Below are 20,497 nucleotides of genomic sequence, written 5' to 3'. Positions count from 1 at the left end.
AACCAGGAGAAACAGCCAAAATCAGCTGTTCACACAGTGTTGACAACTACAACCAAATCCTCTGGTACAAGCAATCAAAGGACAGAAAGCTACAGTTCTTGGGATACATGGTGGGAGAGTGAAACCCAGAGAAGGGAGTGAATGTGAAGATAGAAGGAAATGCAACAAGGCCAACCTGCACATTAACACTGAAGAACTCAGTCTGAACAGCAGTGCAGTTTACTTCTGTGCTGCTAGTTTACACAGTGATACATATCACTGCTCCTCAGTACAAAAACCTCCTCATCACACATTTTTTATCTCTGTATTACAGCTCACAGCCTGATGCACCTGTACTCCTTCCTCTCAGTAGATGGTGGTATATCTTTACTCAGACCTTTATACTGAGCAAGTGGTGTTTAGTTGAAGTTGACATGATGGTTATATTTAAGAGGAGGAGGACGCATTATGACACCACGCACCTAATGACTTCATGATGATTTGCTGAAAGGAGGATTTACTCAAAGAGGAAGAAATAATCACATTTCTTGATAGCTACACGATTCTGATCTGATATTCTTCAATATAACCAAATACATAGAATAGAACACAAAATGATCATCTTATACCTAAGCATCACTTTTAACATACTTCTGGTTTCAGGTAACATCAAAATAATTTCTCATTTCTTTTTCAAGCTGTCAACAAAATCTGTTAATAGATTTGCAGGTGTACAGCCAGTCTCATATGCTGCTGCTATTACAGCTGGGTTACTGGATTATTTAACATCTTATGTTATTCAGTTTTTCAAGACATCAGTGTTCATGCTCATGTTGTCTGATGCTTTGTTAATCCTCTTTCCGCAGGTTCCTCTCTCAGTGACAAGGTCCACCAGACTCCAGCTGACATGTACAAAGAAACTGGAGAAACAGCCAAAATCAGCTGTTCACACAGTGTTGACAGCTACAACCGAATCCTCTGGTACAAGCAATCAAAGGACAGACAGCTACAGTTCCTGGGATACATGTTAGCAACCAGTGGAAAACCAGAGACAGGAGTGAATGTGAAGATAGAAGGAAATGCAAACAAAGGCCAGACCTGCACATTAACAACTGAAGAACTCAGTCTGAACAGCAGTGCAGTTTACTTCTGTGCTGCTAGTTTACACAGTGATACATATCACTGCTCCTCAGTACAAAAACCTCCTCATCACACATTTTTTATCTCTGTATTACAGCTCACAGCCTGATGCACCTGTACTCCTTCTTCTCAGTAGATGGTGGTATATCTTTACTCAGACCTTTATACTGAGCCAGTGGTGTTTAGTAGTAGTTGACATGATGGTTATATGTTAAGAGGAAGAGGAGGACGCATTATGACACCGCCCACTTAATGACTTCATGTTGATTCTCTGATAGGAGGGTTTACTCAAAGAGGAGGTTGGAAATAATCAGCCCGACTGCTGATACATAGAAGAAAACATAGCGATTCATAGCAACAAGATTATGATCTGATATTCTTCAATATAACCAAACACTCAAAGAACACAAAATGATCATCTTATATCTAAGCATTACTTTTAACACACTTCTGGTTTCAGGTAATAGCATAATAATTTTTCCATTTCAAGTTTTTAACAAAATCTGTTAATAGATTTACATGTGTAAAGTCAGTCTCCTGCTATTACAGTTGCATCACTGGATTATTTAACATCTTGTGTTATTCAGTTTTTATATTCAGCAATGTTTATGCTCATGTTGTCTGATGTTTTGTTAATCCTTTTTCCACAGGTTCCTCCTTTAGTGACCAAGTCCACCAGACTCCAGCTGACATGTACAGCAAACCAGGAGAAACAGCCAAAATCAGCTGTTCACACAGTGTTGACAACTACAACCGAATCCTCTGGTACAAGCAATCAAAGGACAGACAGCTACAGTTCCTGGGATACATGGTGGGAGAGAGTGGAAACCCAGAGAAGGGAGTGAATGTGAAGATAGAAGGAAATGCAAACAAAGACCAGACCTGCACATTAACAACTGAAGAACTCAGTCTGAACAGCAGTGCAGTTTACTTCTGTGCTGCTAGTTTACACAGTGATACATATCACTGCTCCTCAGTACAAAAACCTCCTCATCACACATTTTTTTTTATCTCTGTATTACAGCTCACAGCCTGATGCACCTGTACTCCTTCCTCTCAGTAGATGGTGGTATATCTTTACTCAGACCTTTATACTGAGCAAGTGGTGTTTAGTGGTAGTTGACATGATGTGTATGTTAGGAGGAGGACACACCATGACACCACGCACCTAATGACTTCATGATGATTTGCTGAAAGGAGGATTTACTCAAAGAGGAGGGAGGAAATAATCAGCATTTCTTGATAGCTACACGATTCTGATCTGATATTCTTCAATATAACCAAATACATAGAACACAAAATGATCATCTTATACTTAAGCATCACTTTTAACATACTTCTGGTTTCAGGTAATAGCAATATGATTTTACATTTTGAATTTTCTTTTTCAAGTTGTCAACAAAATCTGTTAATGGATTTGCATGTGTACAGCCAGTCTCATATGCTGCTGCTATTACAGGGTTACTGGCTTTTTAAAAACATTTTAAGTTATTCATTTTATCACTTCAATTTCCATTCTCATGTTGTCTGATGCTTTGTTAATCCTCTTTCCACAGGTTCCTCTCTCAGTGACAAGGTCCACCAGACTCCAGCTGACATGTACAGCAAACCAGGAGAAACAGCCAAAATCAGCTGTTCACACAGTGTTGACAACTACAACCAAATCCTCTGGTACAAGCAATCAAAGGACAGAAAGCTACAGTTCCTGGGATACATGTTAGCAACCAGTGGAAAACCAGAACCAGGAGTCAATGTGAAGATAGAAGGAAATGCAAACAAAGGCCAGACCTGCACATTAACAACTGAAGAACTCAGTCTGAACAGCAGTGCAGTTTACTTCTGTGCTGCTAGTTTACACAGTGATACATATCGCTGCTCCTCAGTACAAAAACCTCATCATCACACATTTTTTTTTATCTCTGTATTACAGCTCACAGCCTGATGCACCTGTACTCCTTCCTCTCAGTAGATGGTGGTATATCTTTACTCAGACCTTTATACTGAGCCAGTGGTGTTTAGTGGTAGTTGACATGATGGTTATATTTAGGAGGAGGACGCATTATGACACCACGCACTTAATGACTTCATGTTGATTCTCTGATAGGAGGGTTTACTCAAAGAGGAGGTTGGAAATAATCAGCCTGACTGCTGATACATAGAAGAAAACATAGCGATTCATAGCAACACGATTATGATCTGATATTCTTCAATATAACCAAACACTCAAAGAACACAAAATGATCATCTTATATCTAAGCATTACTTTTAACACACTTCTGGTTTCAGGTAATAGCATAATAATTTTTCCATTTCAAGTTTTTAACAAAATCTGTTAATAGATTTACATGTGTAAAGTCAGTCTCCTGCTATTACAGTTGCATCACTGGATTATTTAACATCTTGTGTTATTCAGTTTTTATATTCAGCAATGTTTATGCTCATGTTGTCTGATGTTTTGTTAATCCTTTTTCCACAGGTTCCTCCTTTAGTGACCAAGTCCACCAGACTCCAGCTGACATTTACAAAGAAACTGGAGAAACAGCCCAAATCAGCTGTTTACACAGTATTGACAGCTACAACCAAATCCTCTGGTACAAGCAATCAAAGGACAGAAAGCTACAGTTGTTGGGATACATGGTGGGAGAGAGTGGAAACCCAGAGAAGGGAGTGAATGTGAAGATAGAAGGAAATGCAAACAAAGGCCAGACCTGCACATTAACAACTGAAGAACTCAGTCTGAACAGCAGTGCAGTTTACTTCTGTGCTGCTAGTTTACACAGTGATACATATCACTGCTCCTCAGTACAAAAACCTCATCACACATTTTTTTTTATCTCTGTATTACAGCTCACAGCCTGATGCACCTGTACTCCTTCCTCTCAGTAGATGGTGGTATATCTTTACTCAGACCTTTATACTGAGCAAGTGGTGTTTAGTGGTAGTTGACATGATGGTTATATGTTAAGAGGAGGAGGACACATTATGACACCACCTACATAATGAGTTCATGTTGATTTGCTGACAGGAGGGTTTACTCAAAGAGGAGGTTGGAAAAATCAGCATAACTGCTGATACACTGAAGAATAATGATTCATAGTAAACAAGATTATGATCTGATATTCTTCAATTTAACCAAATACATAGAATAGAACACAAAATGATCGTCTTATACCTAAGCATCACTTTTAACATACTTCTGGTTTCAGGTAATAGCAATATGATTTTACATTTTGAATTTTCTTTTTCAAGTTGTCAACAAAATCTGTTAATGGATTTGCATGTGTACAGCCAGTCTCATATGCTGCTGCTATTACAGGGTTACTGGCTTTTTAAAAACATTTTAAGTTATTCATTTTATCACTTCAATTTCCATTCTCATGTTGTCTGATGCTTTGTTAATCCTCTTTCCGCAGGTTCCTCTCTCAGTGACAAGGTCCACCAGACTCCAGCTGACATGTACAGCAAACCAGGAGAAACAGCCAAAATCAGCTGTTCACACAGTGTTGACAACTACAACCAAATCCTCTGGTACAAGCAATCAAAGGACAGAAAGCTACAGTTGTTGGGATACATATTTGTAACCAGTGGAAAACCAGAAACAGGAGTGAATGTGAAGATAGAAGGAGATGCAAACAAAGGCCAGACCTGCACATTAACAACTGAAGAACTCAGTCTGAACAGCAGTGCAGTTTACTTCTGTGCTGCTAGTTTACACAGTGATACATATCACTGCTCCTCAGTACAAAAACCTCCTCATCACACATTTTTTTTTATCTCTGTATTACAGCTCACAGCCTGATGCACCTGTACTCCTTCCTCTCAGTAGATGGTGGTATATCTTTACTCAGACCTTTATACTGAGCCAGTGGTGTTTAGTGGTAGTTGACATGATGGTTATATTTAGGAGGAGGAGGAGGACACATTATGACACCGCCCACTTAATGACTTCATGTTGATTCTCTGATAGGAGGGTTTACTCAAAGAGGAGGTTGGAAATAATCAGCCTGACTGCTGATACATAGAAGAAAACATAGCGATTCAAAGCAACAAGATTATGATCTGATATTCTTCAATATAACCAAACACTCAAAGAACACAAAATGATCATCTTATATCTAATTATTACTTTTAACACAATTCTGGTTTCAGGTAATAGCAAAATAATTTTTCCATTTCAAGTTTTTAACAAAATCTGTTAATAGATTTACATGTATACAGACAGTCTCATATGCTGCTGCTATTACAGCTGGGTTACTGGATTATTTAACAACTTATCTTATTCAGTTTTTCAAAACATCAATTTCCATTCTCATGTTGTCTGATGTTTTGTTAATCCTCTTTCCACAGGTTCCTCTCTCAGTGACAAGGTCCACCAGACTCCAGCTGACATGTACAACAAACCAGGAGAAACAGCCAAAATCAGCTGTTCACACAGTGTTGACAACTACAACCGAATCCTCTGGTACAAGCAATCAAAGGACAGAAAGCTACAGTTCTTGGGATACGTTAGAAACCAGTGGAAACCCAGAGAAGGGTGTGAATGTGAAGATAGAAGGAAATGCAAACAAAGGCCAGACCTGCACATTAACAACTGAAGAACTCAGTCTGAACAGAAGTGCAGTTTACTTCTGTGCTGCTTGGTTACACAGTGATACATATCACTGCTCCTCAGTACAAAAACCTCCTCATCACACATTTTTTATCTCTGTATTACAGCTCACAGCCTGATGCACCTGTACTCCTTCCTCTCAGTAGATGGTGGTATATCTTTACTCAGACCTTTATACTGAGCCAGTGGTGTTTAGTGGTAGTTGACATGATGGTTATATTTAAGAGGAGGAGGAGGACGCATTATGACACCGCCCACCTAAAGACTTCATGTTGATTTGCTGACAAGAAGGTTTACTCAAAGAGGAGGTTATACACAGAAGAAAACACAGTGATTCATGGCAACAACATTATGATCTGATATTCTTTAATATAACCAAAAACAGAGAAGACAAAATGATCATCTTATACCTAAGCATTACTTTTAACACACTTCTGGTTTCAGGTGACAGCAAAATAATTTTTAATTTTTTTTTTCAAGTTGTCAACAAAATCTGTTAATAGATTTGCATGTGTAAAGTCAGTCTCCTGCTATTCCAGTTGCGTTACTGGATTATTTAACTTCTTATGTTATTTAGTTTTTCAATTTACATTTTAATGTTAATGCTTTGTTAATTCTCTGTCCACAGGTTCCTCTCTCAGTGAACAAGTCCATCAGACTCCAGCTGACATGTACAAAGAAACAGGAGAAAAAGCCCAAATCAACTGTTTACACACCATTCAAAACTATAACCGAATCTACTGGTACAAACAGATAAACGGACAACTTCTTCCTCTGGGATACATGGTAATAAACAGTGGAAACCCAGAGAAGGGTGTGAATGTGAAGATGGATGGGAGCGCAGATAAAGACCAGAACTGCACATTAACAATTGAGAAACTCAGTCTGAACAGCAGTGCAGTTTACTTCTGTGCTGCTAGTTTACACAGTGATACATATCACTGCTCCTCAGTACAAAAACCTCCTCATCACACATTTCTGTATTATAGCTCAAAGCCTTTTACACCTGCAATAAGCCATTCTAACCAATATTGGTCTTTCTTGTGATTAAAATCAGAGATTATAATGGGAGGTCCTTTCTGTGGAGCATTGCTTTTCGCCTCCCACCTCCCATTATAAAAAGCAGCCTCAGACATTCAGTGTGTCTGCTGTGGTTGCATCTCACAGGATTACCAATATGACTCAAATTCTCATCACATTTATAGTCTCGTCTCTGTGGCTTCAAGGTAACAAGAACTAATTGGTGTAATAGATGTGTAGAGTTTTTTATTATAATGGAAACTGAGGCTGATGGAGACCTACATGCAGACTCAAATTCTGACTATAAGGCTGGAACAATCTTTTAGTATCAGCAGACTTAGTAGTATAATATTTTTAAATGTTTTTCACCTTTCATGTCTACATGTAATACCTAAAGCAAAACACTTTTTTTTTAATCAAAAAGAGAATACAAATTATATTAAAATCTGTATTTTCTCCACACAGTTCACTGCCAGGGAGTGACCCAAGTCCCTGAAATAAGCTGGAGTTATGTGTCTAAATCTGCAGAGATGAACTGCAGCCACAACAAAGATGCTGGTCATAACCAGATGTACTGGTACAGGCAACGCCCAGGGGAGACCATGACCCTCATTGTTTACACAGTTGCAAGTGGAAAGCCAGACTATGGGGGGTTCTCTCAAACCAAGTACTCAGCCATCAAAGAGAACATTGAGACCGGGAGTCTTACTGTGAAAGACCTGCAGCCTGAGGACAACGGTGTGTATTTTTGTGCCGTCAGCAAACACAGTGATGTGAGAAGCTGAGCAGCTGAACAAAAACTGGCTGACAATAAATTTGGTGAGTGTATTGGGAACCACACTTTGACTTTTATATCTTTCCAGTAGGTGGAGCTGGAGCACCAGAAATACTCTTCTGTTCAACACACGCACACTAAGGCATTTACTGTAGCTGGTTTGAAGAGAGCACAGAAGGAGCAGGAGGTCAACATGCAGTCAACATTATTCTTATCTTGGCTCATTGGTAATCAGTTTAATCATTCAGGAATAATCACTTCACTATATCACTATAGTTTCTACACAGTTTTTTTATTTCCTTTATTTCCTTTCTTCCTTCCAGGTGTCTGTCTGGGTGTTGAAGTCTACCAAACACCTCGAGAGCTTCTCAGAAGACCTGACGAAAAAGTCCAGCTGGTCTGCAACCATGAAAAAACTGACTACACAGTCATGCAGTGGTACCAGAAATCCCCTGGAGACAGAGCTCTAAAACGCATCGGACATGTGTATTACAGCAACATAGAACATGAGGAGGCTTTTAAAGAACATTTTACCATCATTGGAGATATGAGTGGAGAGACAGCAAAGAACGGCTCTCTGTTTATAGCTGACCTAAAGGCACCTGAGCACAGTGCGGTGTATTACTGCGCAGCTAGCTTTGCACACTGACTGCTGATCCCGTCTCCTCTATACAAAAACTCTAAACCAACTTTTATCAACATTTATGGTTTTGAATAAGAACCCGAACAGACCCCTCCCAGCCAGCTGCTCTTGATGTTCCGCCATCATCTCTGCCAGCCATTTTACATTGATGCTGTTTTGTCTTCACTTCCCTTTCCTTTTCAAACCTCATTCAGCTCAGTAGAGGCATCAGTTGGATTCCCATCGCTCACAGACAGTCAGGAGGAGGGGACAGTCAGGTTGATCTGATGACAGATCCCAGCAACATAAACCCCTAAAACTCTGTAATCTAAAGACTTTTAGTAAAGGTTTTACTGTTTAGGAAGTCAAAATGATCCGTTTTCTCTTTTTTTGTTGGCTGTCAGGTAATAACTTACACAGTTAGTTCCTATGAATGTGGAAAAGGTTTAATTTTAAATGTATCTTTATTTCCTTTTTCTCCGTCCAGGTGTTTGTCTGGGTGTTGAGGTCCGTCAGTCTCCATCTGATTGCATCACTAAACCTGGTGACAAAGTGGAGATTTTCTGCAGCCATGATAAAACTGACTACAGGGTGATGCTCTGGTACCAGCGGTCACCTGGAGACACAGCTATGAAACTCATTGGATATTTGCACTATAAAAATGCTACAATGGAGGAGCCATATAAAACATATTTCATTATATCTGGAGATTTGAGTGTAAATACAGAAAAGAAAGGCTCTCTAAAGGTCCAAGACATAGGACTTGAGCATGGTGCAGTGTATTACTGTGCAGCCAGCAAAGCACGCTGACAAAAATCCCCTCTGAACTTAACAAAAACTGCACACAATTCTTTATCATCAGTGGTTTTGAATAAGACAAGCTCCCAAGCACCTGCTTTTGTGGCTATGATTTGGTTTGATGCAATCAATCATTAACAAGTGACTGCTTCTATCTTATTGTTTTTAAATTAACAAGGCAAATAGAGAGTAACAGAGTAAAATAAGTGAAGCCACACCTTCCATTTCATTTCCTCAATGTACAGAGAATCCACTAACAGCAAAGGCTATCCTCCAGCCTTACAGAAGCTAACATGTTCTCATTCCTGCCACCAGGAGTCGCCAAGACGCATTCTCATCATTACTTAACCTAAATGCTGTAAGGTGTTGGAGGTCAAGATCAATGCTTGAAACAGTATTTGATCGATCCTGTAGGGTCTAAATAATCATAATCTGTTAAACACATCGGTGCAGATATTCAGTCAAAGTTTTATTTATATCTGACACATTGTTTGTTTGGTAGCTTACCAATAAATCTATTTTGCATTACAGTGTGTAGATTTGAACACTCAATGCAGAGCCACACGTCACAGAAACATTATTCTTTACTCAGCGGGAGAGCTCCTCCCACCAAACTGCATTTACTCACCTTTGCCAACTACTTTACAGTGACAGCGTTTCTTCATCACTTCCCTTTCCTTTTTAAACCTCAGTTATTTCGGTATAGTCCTTAGTTGATCCTTATCATGAATAGTGACAATAAGTGTGATCTGATGTCAGATTCCAGAAATTGACATCCACAACTTTGTCACAAAGTTTTGTCATCTAAAGACTTACAAATGTTGACAAAAGACAAAATGATCTGCCTTGTAGTTTTCTGCTGCCTGTCAGGTAATAACTTGAAGAAAACATGAACTTTGAACTGCTCCTTTGAATGTGAAAATGTTTTCATTTTAATATATCTTTCTATCACAATGTAAATAATGTCTCCATTTTCTCCGTCCAGGTGTTTGTCTGGGTCTTGAGGTCCGGCAGTCTGCCTCTGATCTCATCACAAAGCCTGGTGACAAAGTGCAGATTTTCTGCAGCCATGATAAAACTGACTACAGGGTGATGCTCTGGTACCAGCGATCACCTGGAGACACGGCTATGAAACTCATTGGATATTTGTACTACCAAGCTGTCACAATGGAAGAGCCATATAAAAAGGATTTCAATATCACTGGAGATTTGGGTGGAGATGCAGCAAAGAACGGCTCACTTATTTTGCAGCTCTCTGGATTTGAATACAGTGCTGTTTACTACTGTGCAGCCAGCTATGCACGGTGACGGTTCTTTTTTCTCCTTCATACAAAAACTATTCTAACCTTTATCAACATGTATGGCTTTGAATTAGAACATGAACAGGCCCCTCCCAGGCAGCTGCTCTCGGTTTGATGCTATTGTGTTCGCCAGCCCATATACAGGAATAGTGTTATTAAAAGACTTCCCTTTCCTTTTTAAAACCTCAGTTAGCTCAGTAGAGGCATCATCTTATTGAGGAAGTAAACATGATCTGCTTTCTATTTTTCTGTTGCCTAGCAGGTAACTTGTTCAAACCCAATTAGTTTCTATGAATGTGGAAGTGGTTTCATTTTAAATTAATGGGCTCTTTATTTTCTTTCTCTGTTTAGGTGTTTGTCTGGGTCTTGAGGTCCGCCAGTCTGCCTCTGATCTGATCATAAAACCTGGTGACAATGTGCAGATTTTCTGCAGCCATGAAAAAACTGACTACAGGATGATGCTCTGGTACCAGCAATCATCTGGAGACACAGCTATGAAACTCATTGGATATTTGTACTTTCAAGATGTCAAAATGGAAAAGTTATATGAAACAACTTTTAATATATCTGGAGATTTGGGGGGGAATACAGCAAAGAATGCCTCTCTTATAGTCAAACATGTACAACAAGAGCACAGTGCTGTTTACTACTGTGCAGCAAGAGAAGCACGCTGACAAAGAATCCCTTCTAACTTCACAAAAACTCTACACGATCTTTCCTCATCAGCGGTTTTGAATAAAGACATGAAATAAACTGCTCCCAGACACCTGCTTTTGTGGTTGTGTTTTGGTGTGATGCCATCATATGATCATTAGCTAATGCAACTGTTTTATTGGTTTATTCTAATTAAACCAGACAAGCACAACTTCTCCTAAAATACAGTATAAAAAACATCTCAAAAGCAAAGTATTTGTGTGAGAATCAGGTTTAAGGTAGAGCATAATAATGCAACTACATGAAGCCACTCCTCCTTTCTACATCACACTTACTTCCTATTTAAGAGTGACTCAACATAGTGAGAAAGCACTACAGCAGACACCCTGTCATCAGTTAACTTATACTGCCTTTTTCCATGCCTTTGCAGTAACTCATTGCTCCATGTCAGATCTCTACATGATGATTAGACTTCTCTTTTGCCATTTCCTCACAGGTAAAAACGGCCTCACTGTGAAATAAGATGTACTGCATTTATCTTCACATCAAATTTATCTGTCACCAATAATGTGTCCATCTCTGCTTACAGCAGGTATTTCTCTGGGGGTTCAGGTCCGTCAATCTCCCACTGCTGTAATCAGAAAGGCTGGTGGTAAAGTGCAGCTTTTCTGCACCCATGGACAAAGCGACTACAGAGTGATGCTGTGGTACCAGCGGCCACATGGGGATAAAGCTCTGAAACTTGTTGGATATGGATATGCAAACTTCGGAAATGACAGCGTTGAAAAGCCGTTTAGAGAACATTTCAAATTAGCAGGGGATTTGAATGCAAACCAAAAAAATGGTTCACTTTCCATAATCAATCTAAAAGCACTTGAACACACTGCAACGTACTTCTGTGCAGCTAGTAAGCCACAGTATATCAAACACCCACCTGCTCTTGACAAAAACCTCCTCCCCCTGTCTGAAAATGGGTTAAAGAGTAAATTATCCTCCAATGAGCCTTGCGGTTTGACAGATTTTTTGACAACTTATCATTTTGATCATTCACTTCACTTCCCTTTCCTGCTTTAGACATAAACAGCTCAAAGCCAAGGTCTTAAAAGCTCCAAGTCACTAGGTGATATGGCTTCCCCTTACTTCTCTAGAGGAATATCACTCAATAAAAGTAAAGTTTCCAGTGAACCTGAGTATCGGGAAACGACAATAAATCTAAATAGAACATGACAAAAGCAACAGCGGCAGGTCCGAGCTAATGTAGCGTTAGCTGGCTGCCCTGCCTTGCATCACTAGGATAGTAAACAAATCGTTCCACATTTGCTTTTTACCATTACATCCTTTCTTGCAGGCTAAATCAACACTTTGACATAATAGTTGTGGTACACAGGATAGTAATATGAGTCACGTTAGTTGGAAAAGTAATGTGGTATACAAGCGACTTTGCACCGGATAACTATGACAACTGCTTGGCTGGCTAATGTGACTCTCCGTGTTTCTCCAGCCTTTCTGATGTTCACTGCTTTCACCAGACATCATCTGATGGGCTAACCTCAAACCTTTATCGTTGTTTTGTTTCATTACTTGAAGTTTATGTTGTCTGTGTTGTGCTGGGAGCCGGTTGTTTTTGTGGTGTTAGTGTCAGAGAGGCTCTGGAGCGAGCTCAGGCCTGTATCCCGACCTGGTGTCCTCACATTATTGCAAGCAACAGAGAAAACAGGCGTGTGCTTCATTTCAAAGAGAGGTTTGAGTCCACTGACAAAAAGGAAATCAAAATTTGATCTATTAATTGAAAAACTACATATAGCCCGTTTAAATTATTGAAAACGTGTATCAAGGTCATTACAATGAGTGAGTGGTGAAGAAAGAGAAACGCCACCCTTCATATTATAGAACTGACACACCCTAAAGTCAGCAGGCAGTATTTCTGTGCCCCTCCTTCTGATCCACAAAAACAGCAGAGACTCTAGTTGGTTCTTCACATTTAACATGATGCCATCTCGTTTTATCATTTGCCTCATCACCGTCTTCTGCTTGAAAGGTATTGTAAATTCATGAAGCCATTTTTTCTATTCAATGTGGAATTAACTCTCCAAGTACTAGTGAAGGAGTCAAGGTGTAATATATTATATTGTGTTCAAATCATAATACACAGTGATTTAATTGGGTTTCTATAACTTTGTAATTTATAAAATAGAGCTAAGAACTGCTAAACATTATGTCTTGATCTCTTTACAGGAGTTTATCTCAGTAAAGAAAAACAAGTGTCTCAGACTCCACGTGAAATGCTGGTGAAACCAAATGCAGAAGTCAACCTGAGCTGCACACATGGAATCTCCAGCTATGACACTATTCTCTGGTATCAGCGTTCACCAGGAGACACTTCCCTGAAGCTGATTGGCTATGTGTATTATGCAACTCCTAAAGTTGAGTCGGCATTTCAAAACCATTTTAATGTGAGTGGAAACGGAGCGAAAACCGCTTATCTTCACATCCTGAACCTGAGCCCCTCTGAAGACACGGGAGAATATTTTGGAGCAGCAAGTATGCACAGCAATAAAGACTTCGTATCCTCTCATACAAAAACCTCCATAATAATCCAACAGATAACAGCACACAACAGGAAACCACTGAAACCATGTGACATAATATCAAAACTAATTCATTACTGTTGGATAACATAATAATACACTGTGAACATTATAGAGATGTTTGAGAAAAGGAGTATATAGTATATTTTGTAAAATATATATTTTTTATTACTACAATGCACGAGCAGCTGGCCTCTGTTAACATGCAGACCAATTTTGTCTTCAGTGGTCCAAGAGAAAGTCACTTATTCTTAAGTCCAGTCCTCTACATGTCACCTGGATCTGGTCCCCGCAATCCTAGAGTAAGCATGCTATCATTTCCCTGAAAAGCTTCATTATCAACTCCTCTCTCTCCACTGGTACAGCCCCCCCGAAAGTTGCCATAATTACCAAAAACAGTAATAAGCAATAAACATATTCACTGACTTCAACTCATCCAGAACTCTGCAACAAGGGTGTTACGACCCCGCTCGTTAAGGTAAGGCAGAAACAAGTGATTTGGGATTGAAATGAAGGGGGCAAAAGGACAACTGAATCCTGGTTAAAGTCAAAGGTTTAATTAAATGAGTTGACTCAACGAAACAACAACAAAAAGAGGCTATATAGGTGCTGACAACAAAAAGGAGAAACAAAAGAGGGAGGTCAGCACCTATATGTTTTACAATAATGCAAAGTAAACAAACAAGCAATGCACAAACAAAAGAGCACCCAACACTTGGTGCACTATCACACTATGTGATTTACAAAGGGTCAAACTGACTGAAGCCACTTAGACAGGCAACAGACAGAAACAGGAAATACAAACACTCTAGATATTCACTACCTAACAGACGTACGCAACCAACAACAAGGCGAACTGATCACTGGCTCAGTCGCTGAAATGTGGGCACACAACCTATTTGTAGTCCAGCGGTGTTGATTGGAGAGTCCTGGTTGGCAGGGTCGGTTGAGTCACAGCCACACCAATCACAGACGACGCCAGAGAACAGCAACCAGGAAGTAGGCGGTCCCAGCTCCAGAGGAACCAATCCTCAACAGGGACTCACACAGCTGGGATTTGCATGACAGCCAGAAGCACTCAGGAACACAATTACTTTAAGGCAGCCAGCGGTGGCCATAACAAGGGTCATCACATGCTCAAAGCCCACAGAAAATGTCCCTCCCCAGCTCATTCAATTACACTGGCTCCCTGTGTTACAACAGACCTCCTTCAGATGTACACTCCTTCTCACCCCAGTGTTCTTCATCAACAAGTCTAATGGCATTACCAGCCATCAACGTCAGCACAATGGGGGCCAAGGCCTTCTTCCATGCTGCACCCAAACCCTCTTCCCCCTCAAATTCACATACATTACAGAATTCAAAACTGCTCTTAAAACCAGTCTTTTTAAACTACAGTACAGATGTTTTATTACTGATGATTTGTTGTTTATTGTAGGTTTTTATAACAGATTTAATATAAGATACAATGTGACTTACAATTTAAAATATAATAACTCCTCACAGTAATAGATCAAAACTATGTTTTGCTGTTCAACTCTCTCTATAGATAAAAATCACAGTTTACTTATTTTATAACAGATTCCTTCACCTGACTTAGACAACTGTCTGATCATTGTTGTATGAATCAGAATCAAACCACTGAACAGCAGAGAGCAGTGATAACACATCGGCACGAAGATGATTGTGAGCTCCTCCTTCCTCATCATAAATGCACAATAAAGGACAATTTCAGACCGATGTATTTTCATAAATGCCTTTGCACATATCTGTTTAAGTCAAAGCTACGATTTGAGCTGCCACAGAGATTTTCTCTATCTAGCAAAAAGAACATTTAAAATGTTTATCATTTTGTTTTTTTCTCTTTCATTGCTCACAGGTAAGACTCACAACATGTGTTAATTCTCATGACACCAATAGCCTTTCTGTTTACCTTCTTTTTGTTCTCTAGACATTGCATTATCATCGCTCATGATACAACAAACTCCTGAAAAACCTCTGATAAAGCATGAAAAAGAAGAAGCCAGTCTTGGCTGTTACCATGGAGACAACAACTATCCCTACATGCTTTGGTACCAGCACAAGTCAGCAGCAGGAGGCCAAAGGGCCATGGAGCTGATCGGACTGCTTCATTATGAAAAACCAAACCTTGAGACGAACTTTGAAGCACGTTTCAACATAACGGGCCATTCAAAGGGCCGAGCTCAGCTGGTTATCTCCAACATAAACCCAACAGACAGTGCAGAGTACTTCTGTGCAGCGAGGTAGCACAGTGTTTCAACTCCCCTGGCTCCTTTACAAAAAGCTGGTCGCACACGGTTACAAACATGCACCTGCATCAAACCTAAACCGCTTGATATAAAGGCAGTGAGACATTTATATTTGAGACCCAAAAGTCTGCTTTCACACAGCAGCATATTTCAGCAGCTATCGCTTTTTTTAATCTCTGCTCTGAGAGGACAAACAAGGTATAAAGTAATGTGGGAGACGAACTAAAACACTTGGTCTTCTGTTTGATTCATCATTAACGACTGGATGCTTATAAACACTGTTGTAACTCCTCCCATGACTCTCTAAGTCTAATGATGTCAGAGATTCTGATGTAATTTCCTCTATACACATCTCATATGTCTATTTTCAGTCATTTCACTTCTTTCTAAATCAAAATGATCCCAGTCTTCACTACTTTGGCTTTCTTTATGCTTTGGGCTGCAGGTAAAGTTCACATCTGTAAAGATAAAAACTTACACAGACACCCGTCAAACTTGTGCTGAACATATTTCTGGTGTTTAATATACATTTCCATAATTTGTTGCTCTGAAGCAAACTGTTGATTTCACCTATTTTAAAAAGATTTTTTTTTGAATGTGTAAAGAGGTATTTGTTTATCATGCTGGCATGAGCGTTTGTTTTATTTCTCTGTTTCAGATGTTCAGTCTCAGTCTGTGCTGATCACTCACTGGCCCCACTACATCTCCAGTCTTCCCAATGGCTCGGCAGAAATGCACTGCTACCAGAATAACACAGATTATGAATATCTGTACTGGTACAAACAGCTGAGAGGAAAAGGTTTTCAGTTAATGGTAACTATAGTAGTTGGCAATCCAAACTTTGAAGAAGAATTCAAATCTTCTGGTTTTAAGGCAGTGAAATCGAAGGAGAAGCAGTGGTCTTTGACAATCCCCAGTGTTCAGATGAAAGATGAGGCTGTTTATCTGTGTGCTGCCAGTCTACACGATGCTGTGGCAGACCTCAGGTCTATGACAAAAACATACAGCAGAGAAGCCGTTTTCTGTTCTGACACCTGACTCACATTAATAATCAAATGAAGGAAGGAACTTAACCACTGTGGAGAAGATATCAGTGACTTTTACCTCACATTTGGTTTCATTTAGAGAAAGTGAATAAGGAATAAACTGGTCTTTGAAAAATTAATTGTATTTTCTTGATAATCCACCACCTGCAGTCGTGCAAATTACTGTCCTGAATAGATTCAACCAACAGGTGGAGGCACAGCACATGGCATGATGTTTTAAATCAAGAGAATATGGCGCTGAATTAACCCACACAGACACCTCCCTCATTACTCGGAGCATTCGTTTTCTTAGGGCAATGCTTTTTCTCAAATCAGTGTGTGACAATGTCTTCACCCATGCACACATTTGGTTTTCTCTTCATTTGGTTTTCATGTAAGAACTCAATAGATCACAAAATTATATAAAATAAATATGTTTAAAATGCTCAAAAAATATGTTATATAAATACTGTCTCCTTGTATGTTGCTTCAATAATTGTTTTGACAAAAATCTGCTTCTTCCACAGGTCAGGTGAGCGCTGCAACATTTAACCAATCTTCCCCCCAGACAGTGAAGGAGAGCAGTGAGGTCCACATTAAATGCAGCCATGATGATACTTCCCTCGTAATAATGCTCTGGTATCAACAAACAAAGGACAGTCTGTCTATGACCCTAATTGGGTATGGATATGAAGATTCACAGAACTATGAGGGTCAGTTTGAAGAACAGTTCAAACTGACAAGAGAAGGCACAACCACAGGAACACTGACTATTCACACAGCAAAGCTGTCACACTCGGCTGTTTATTTCTGTGCTGCCAGTACACAGTGATGCGGTTTAATGCCACTCCCTCACTAAAAACCCCTGATCTTTTCCCTGTGAATGAAATTTGCATTTGCACAGGAGGCAGTCTCTCTCGATACTCTCACTGAAGGAGGCCCTTTCTCCTGCAGCAGAGCAAACCTGGGAGATGGCTCAAGCTGTGATCGGATTCCTTCTCATCTTGCTGCCAGTGCCATGTAATGAAATTAACTGCAAAAATAACAATTGGCCTACTTGTCTTGTTCATTTGTTACAGCAATTATAAAGTAGTTTTGTTCCCTGCATGGCTTCTATATCATCTGTTCTTAAAATGTGTTTTTCCCACAGGTCGAGCCAAGAGTGTGATGTTTCAGCAATCTCATCCAATAATAATCAACAAAAATGCCAGGGTGGATTTCAAATGCAGCCACAATGATAGCAATCTTGATGTAATGCTCTGGTACCAGCAAACAGAGATCGGTCTGATGAATTTAATTGGATACAACTACATCAGCAGTGAACCAAACTATGAGAAGCAGTTTGAAGGCCGGTTTGAGATTATAAGAAGAGACATCCAAACAGGAGGTCTGAACATTAGTAGTGTGACTCCATCAGACTCAGCTGTGTATTTCTGCGCTGCCAGTACACAGTGATGTGGTTTAATGTCACCCCATCACTAAAAACCATGTTCTCTTTATTCTCCGTTGTTTTCCAGTTTAAAACCTGAGAGGCAGGCTGGTGGAATTTGCCTCAATGCAGTTACTGGACACCTGTGAGAAAGTTGACTTGTTATTCTTTGGATTTTTGTTTTTCCCTGTGACTGATAATCTATAAATAAAATTAATCAGTCAGCTATTATAGCTATGCACAATGCAGGTCAGATTGTTAGTTACAATGTACCGTTATTTCATGGTTGTGTAAACGTATTGCAAGAGTGCAAGCATTGAAAAAAAGTTGTACGTAATAACTTTTGGATCAATAATAAATTAATCTACACAAAGGTTTTTTTTCTGTGTATATATTGAGTAACTTTATGTACAGTATGTTCATCCTGACTCAGAGACCCAAGTATGGCAATGAAAGGCTATTACGAACATACTACACAGTGTGTTAAATTATATGGAAAAAATGGGATACAAAACCAATTCAGCTCAAAACACTTTAAATACTCAAACATTAGTGTTCAAACTCCAACATCAGCATCCAAACCCAGTGAAAAATATGTTCAGCCATGACAAGAAATTAATTCACAATCAGTGGCACTTCCCATAATACACACAGGTGGACAGTGTGAGCAAATATTTACAGCCAACTCCAAGTCATCAATTACACAACAGCAGTGGAGCAAAAGAGTTAGCCAGCTGCCACACAACCTTTAGCCTAGCCAAATGTTAGCTTAGGCAAGCATACACCAAGTGAACAAAGTCCAATCATCAACTCATGATATACATATTAACACAAGAAACAAAGGCTTACTTTGGTAAGGCCTTACATTCAGCATCTTAGAGAAGTAAAGGAAAAGGGTCCCAATCATATACAGCAGGACAGAAAAACTGTCCGACTTCAAATGCGAATTCATGGCCAACCGCTGACGTGAAAAACAAACTACAAAGGGAGTTCAGAAACCCAGTCATTGACATGACTGAACCAGCTTATGAAATGCAACACAAACTGCAGCAAGAGTTTAGGGCAGTGTTGCTGGAGGTTTAACTCACGTAATTATTCCTTATTTGCTCTGGTGAAGGCTTGAATGGTCAGCACTTGTCAAATAAGCATGAAAGAGTGGGCAGAGCATGGTCAATTTAAATAGACCGCCTAAATCAGGGGAGACCAATCACGTTCCACCAAGGCTCAACACTCATGTATGTATTAAAGCTGGGGTGGGCAATTTCTTTCAGAGGTACGTATTGTTATATTTGTTGAAATTCTCTTTACATTCCGACATCAATCAATAAAACATATTATTGTCCTGAATAGATTCAACCAACAGGTGGAGGCACAGCACATGGCATGATGTTTTAAATCAAGAGAATATGGCGCTGAATTAACCCACACAGACACCTCCCTCATTACTCGGAGCATTCGTTTTCTTAGGGCAATGCTTTTTCTCAAATCAGTGTGTGACAATGTCTTCACCCATGCACACATTTGGTTTTCTCTTCATTTGGTTTTCATGTAAGAACTCAATAGATCACAAAATTATATAAAATAAATATGTTTAAAATGCTCAAAAATTATGTTATATGAATACGGTCTCCTTGTATGTTGCTTCAATAATTGTTTTGACAAAAATCTGCTTCTTCCACAGGTCAGGTGAGCGCTGCAACATTTAACCAATCTTCCCCCCAGACAGTGAAGGAGAGCAGTGAGGTCCACATTAAATGCAGCCATGATGATACTTCCCTCCTAATGATGCTCTGGTATCAACAAACAAAGGACAGTCTGTCTATGACCCTAATTGGGTATGGATATGAAGATTCCCAGAACTATGAGGGTCAGTTTGAAGAACAGTTCAAACTGACAAGAGAAGGCACAACCACAGGAACACTGACTATTCACACAGCAAAGCTGTCACACTCGGCTGTTTATTTCTGTGCTGCCAGTACACAGTGATGCGGTTTAATGCCACTCCCTCACAAAAAAACCCTGATCTTTTCCCTGTGAATGAAATTTGCATTTGCACAGGAGGCAGTCTCTCTCGATACTCTCACTGAAGGAGGCCCTTTCTCCTGCAGCAGAGCAAACCTGGGAGATGGCTCAAGCTGTGATCGGATTCCTTCTCATCTTGCTGCCAGTGCCATGTAATGAAATTAACTGCAAAAATAACAATTGGCCTACTTGTCTTGTTCATTTGTTACAGCAATTATAAAGTAGTTTTGTTCCCTGCATGGCTTCTATATCATCTGTTCTTAAA

General features: G+C 39.6%; 3 gene segments (V, D, J or C); all 3 read left to right on the top strand.

The window, feature by feature from the left end:
- LOC119910599 overlaps positions 1–20,497 on the top strand; it is a gene marked incomplete in the record, with an annotated part of 34,613 nt that overhangs the window by 4,770 nt on the left and 9,346 nt on the right.
- LOC119910601 lies at positions 536–3,351 on the top strand. The segment is given in 2 exon segments: positions 536–642; positions 2,676–3,351. Coding segments are annotated over 2 exon segments (435 nt in total).
- Positions 9,097–10,753, top strand: LOC119910606. The segment is given in 3 exon segments: positions 9,097–9,813; positions 9,929–10,247; positions 10,596–10,753. Coding segments are annotated over 3 exon segments (390 nt in total).

This window comes from Micropterus salmoides, unplaced genomic scaffold (assembly GCF_014851395.1).
Source record: "Micropterus salmoides isolate LMB-PRFRI ecotype aquatic unplaced genomic scaffold, ASM1485139v1 Ms_hic_scaffold_19, whole genome shotgun sequence".
NCBI classification, from domain to species: domain Eukaryota; kingdom Metazoa; phylum Chordata; class Actinopteri; order Centrarchiformes; family Centrarchidae; genus Micropterus; species Micropterus salmoides.
This window is presented reverse-complemented; position numbering and strand designations above follow the sequence as displayed.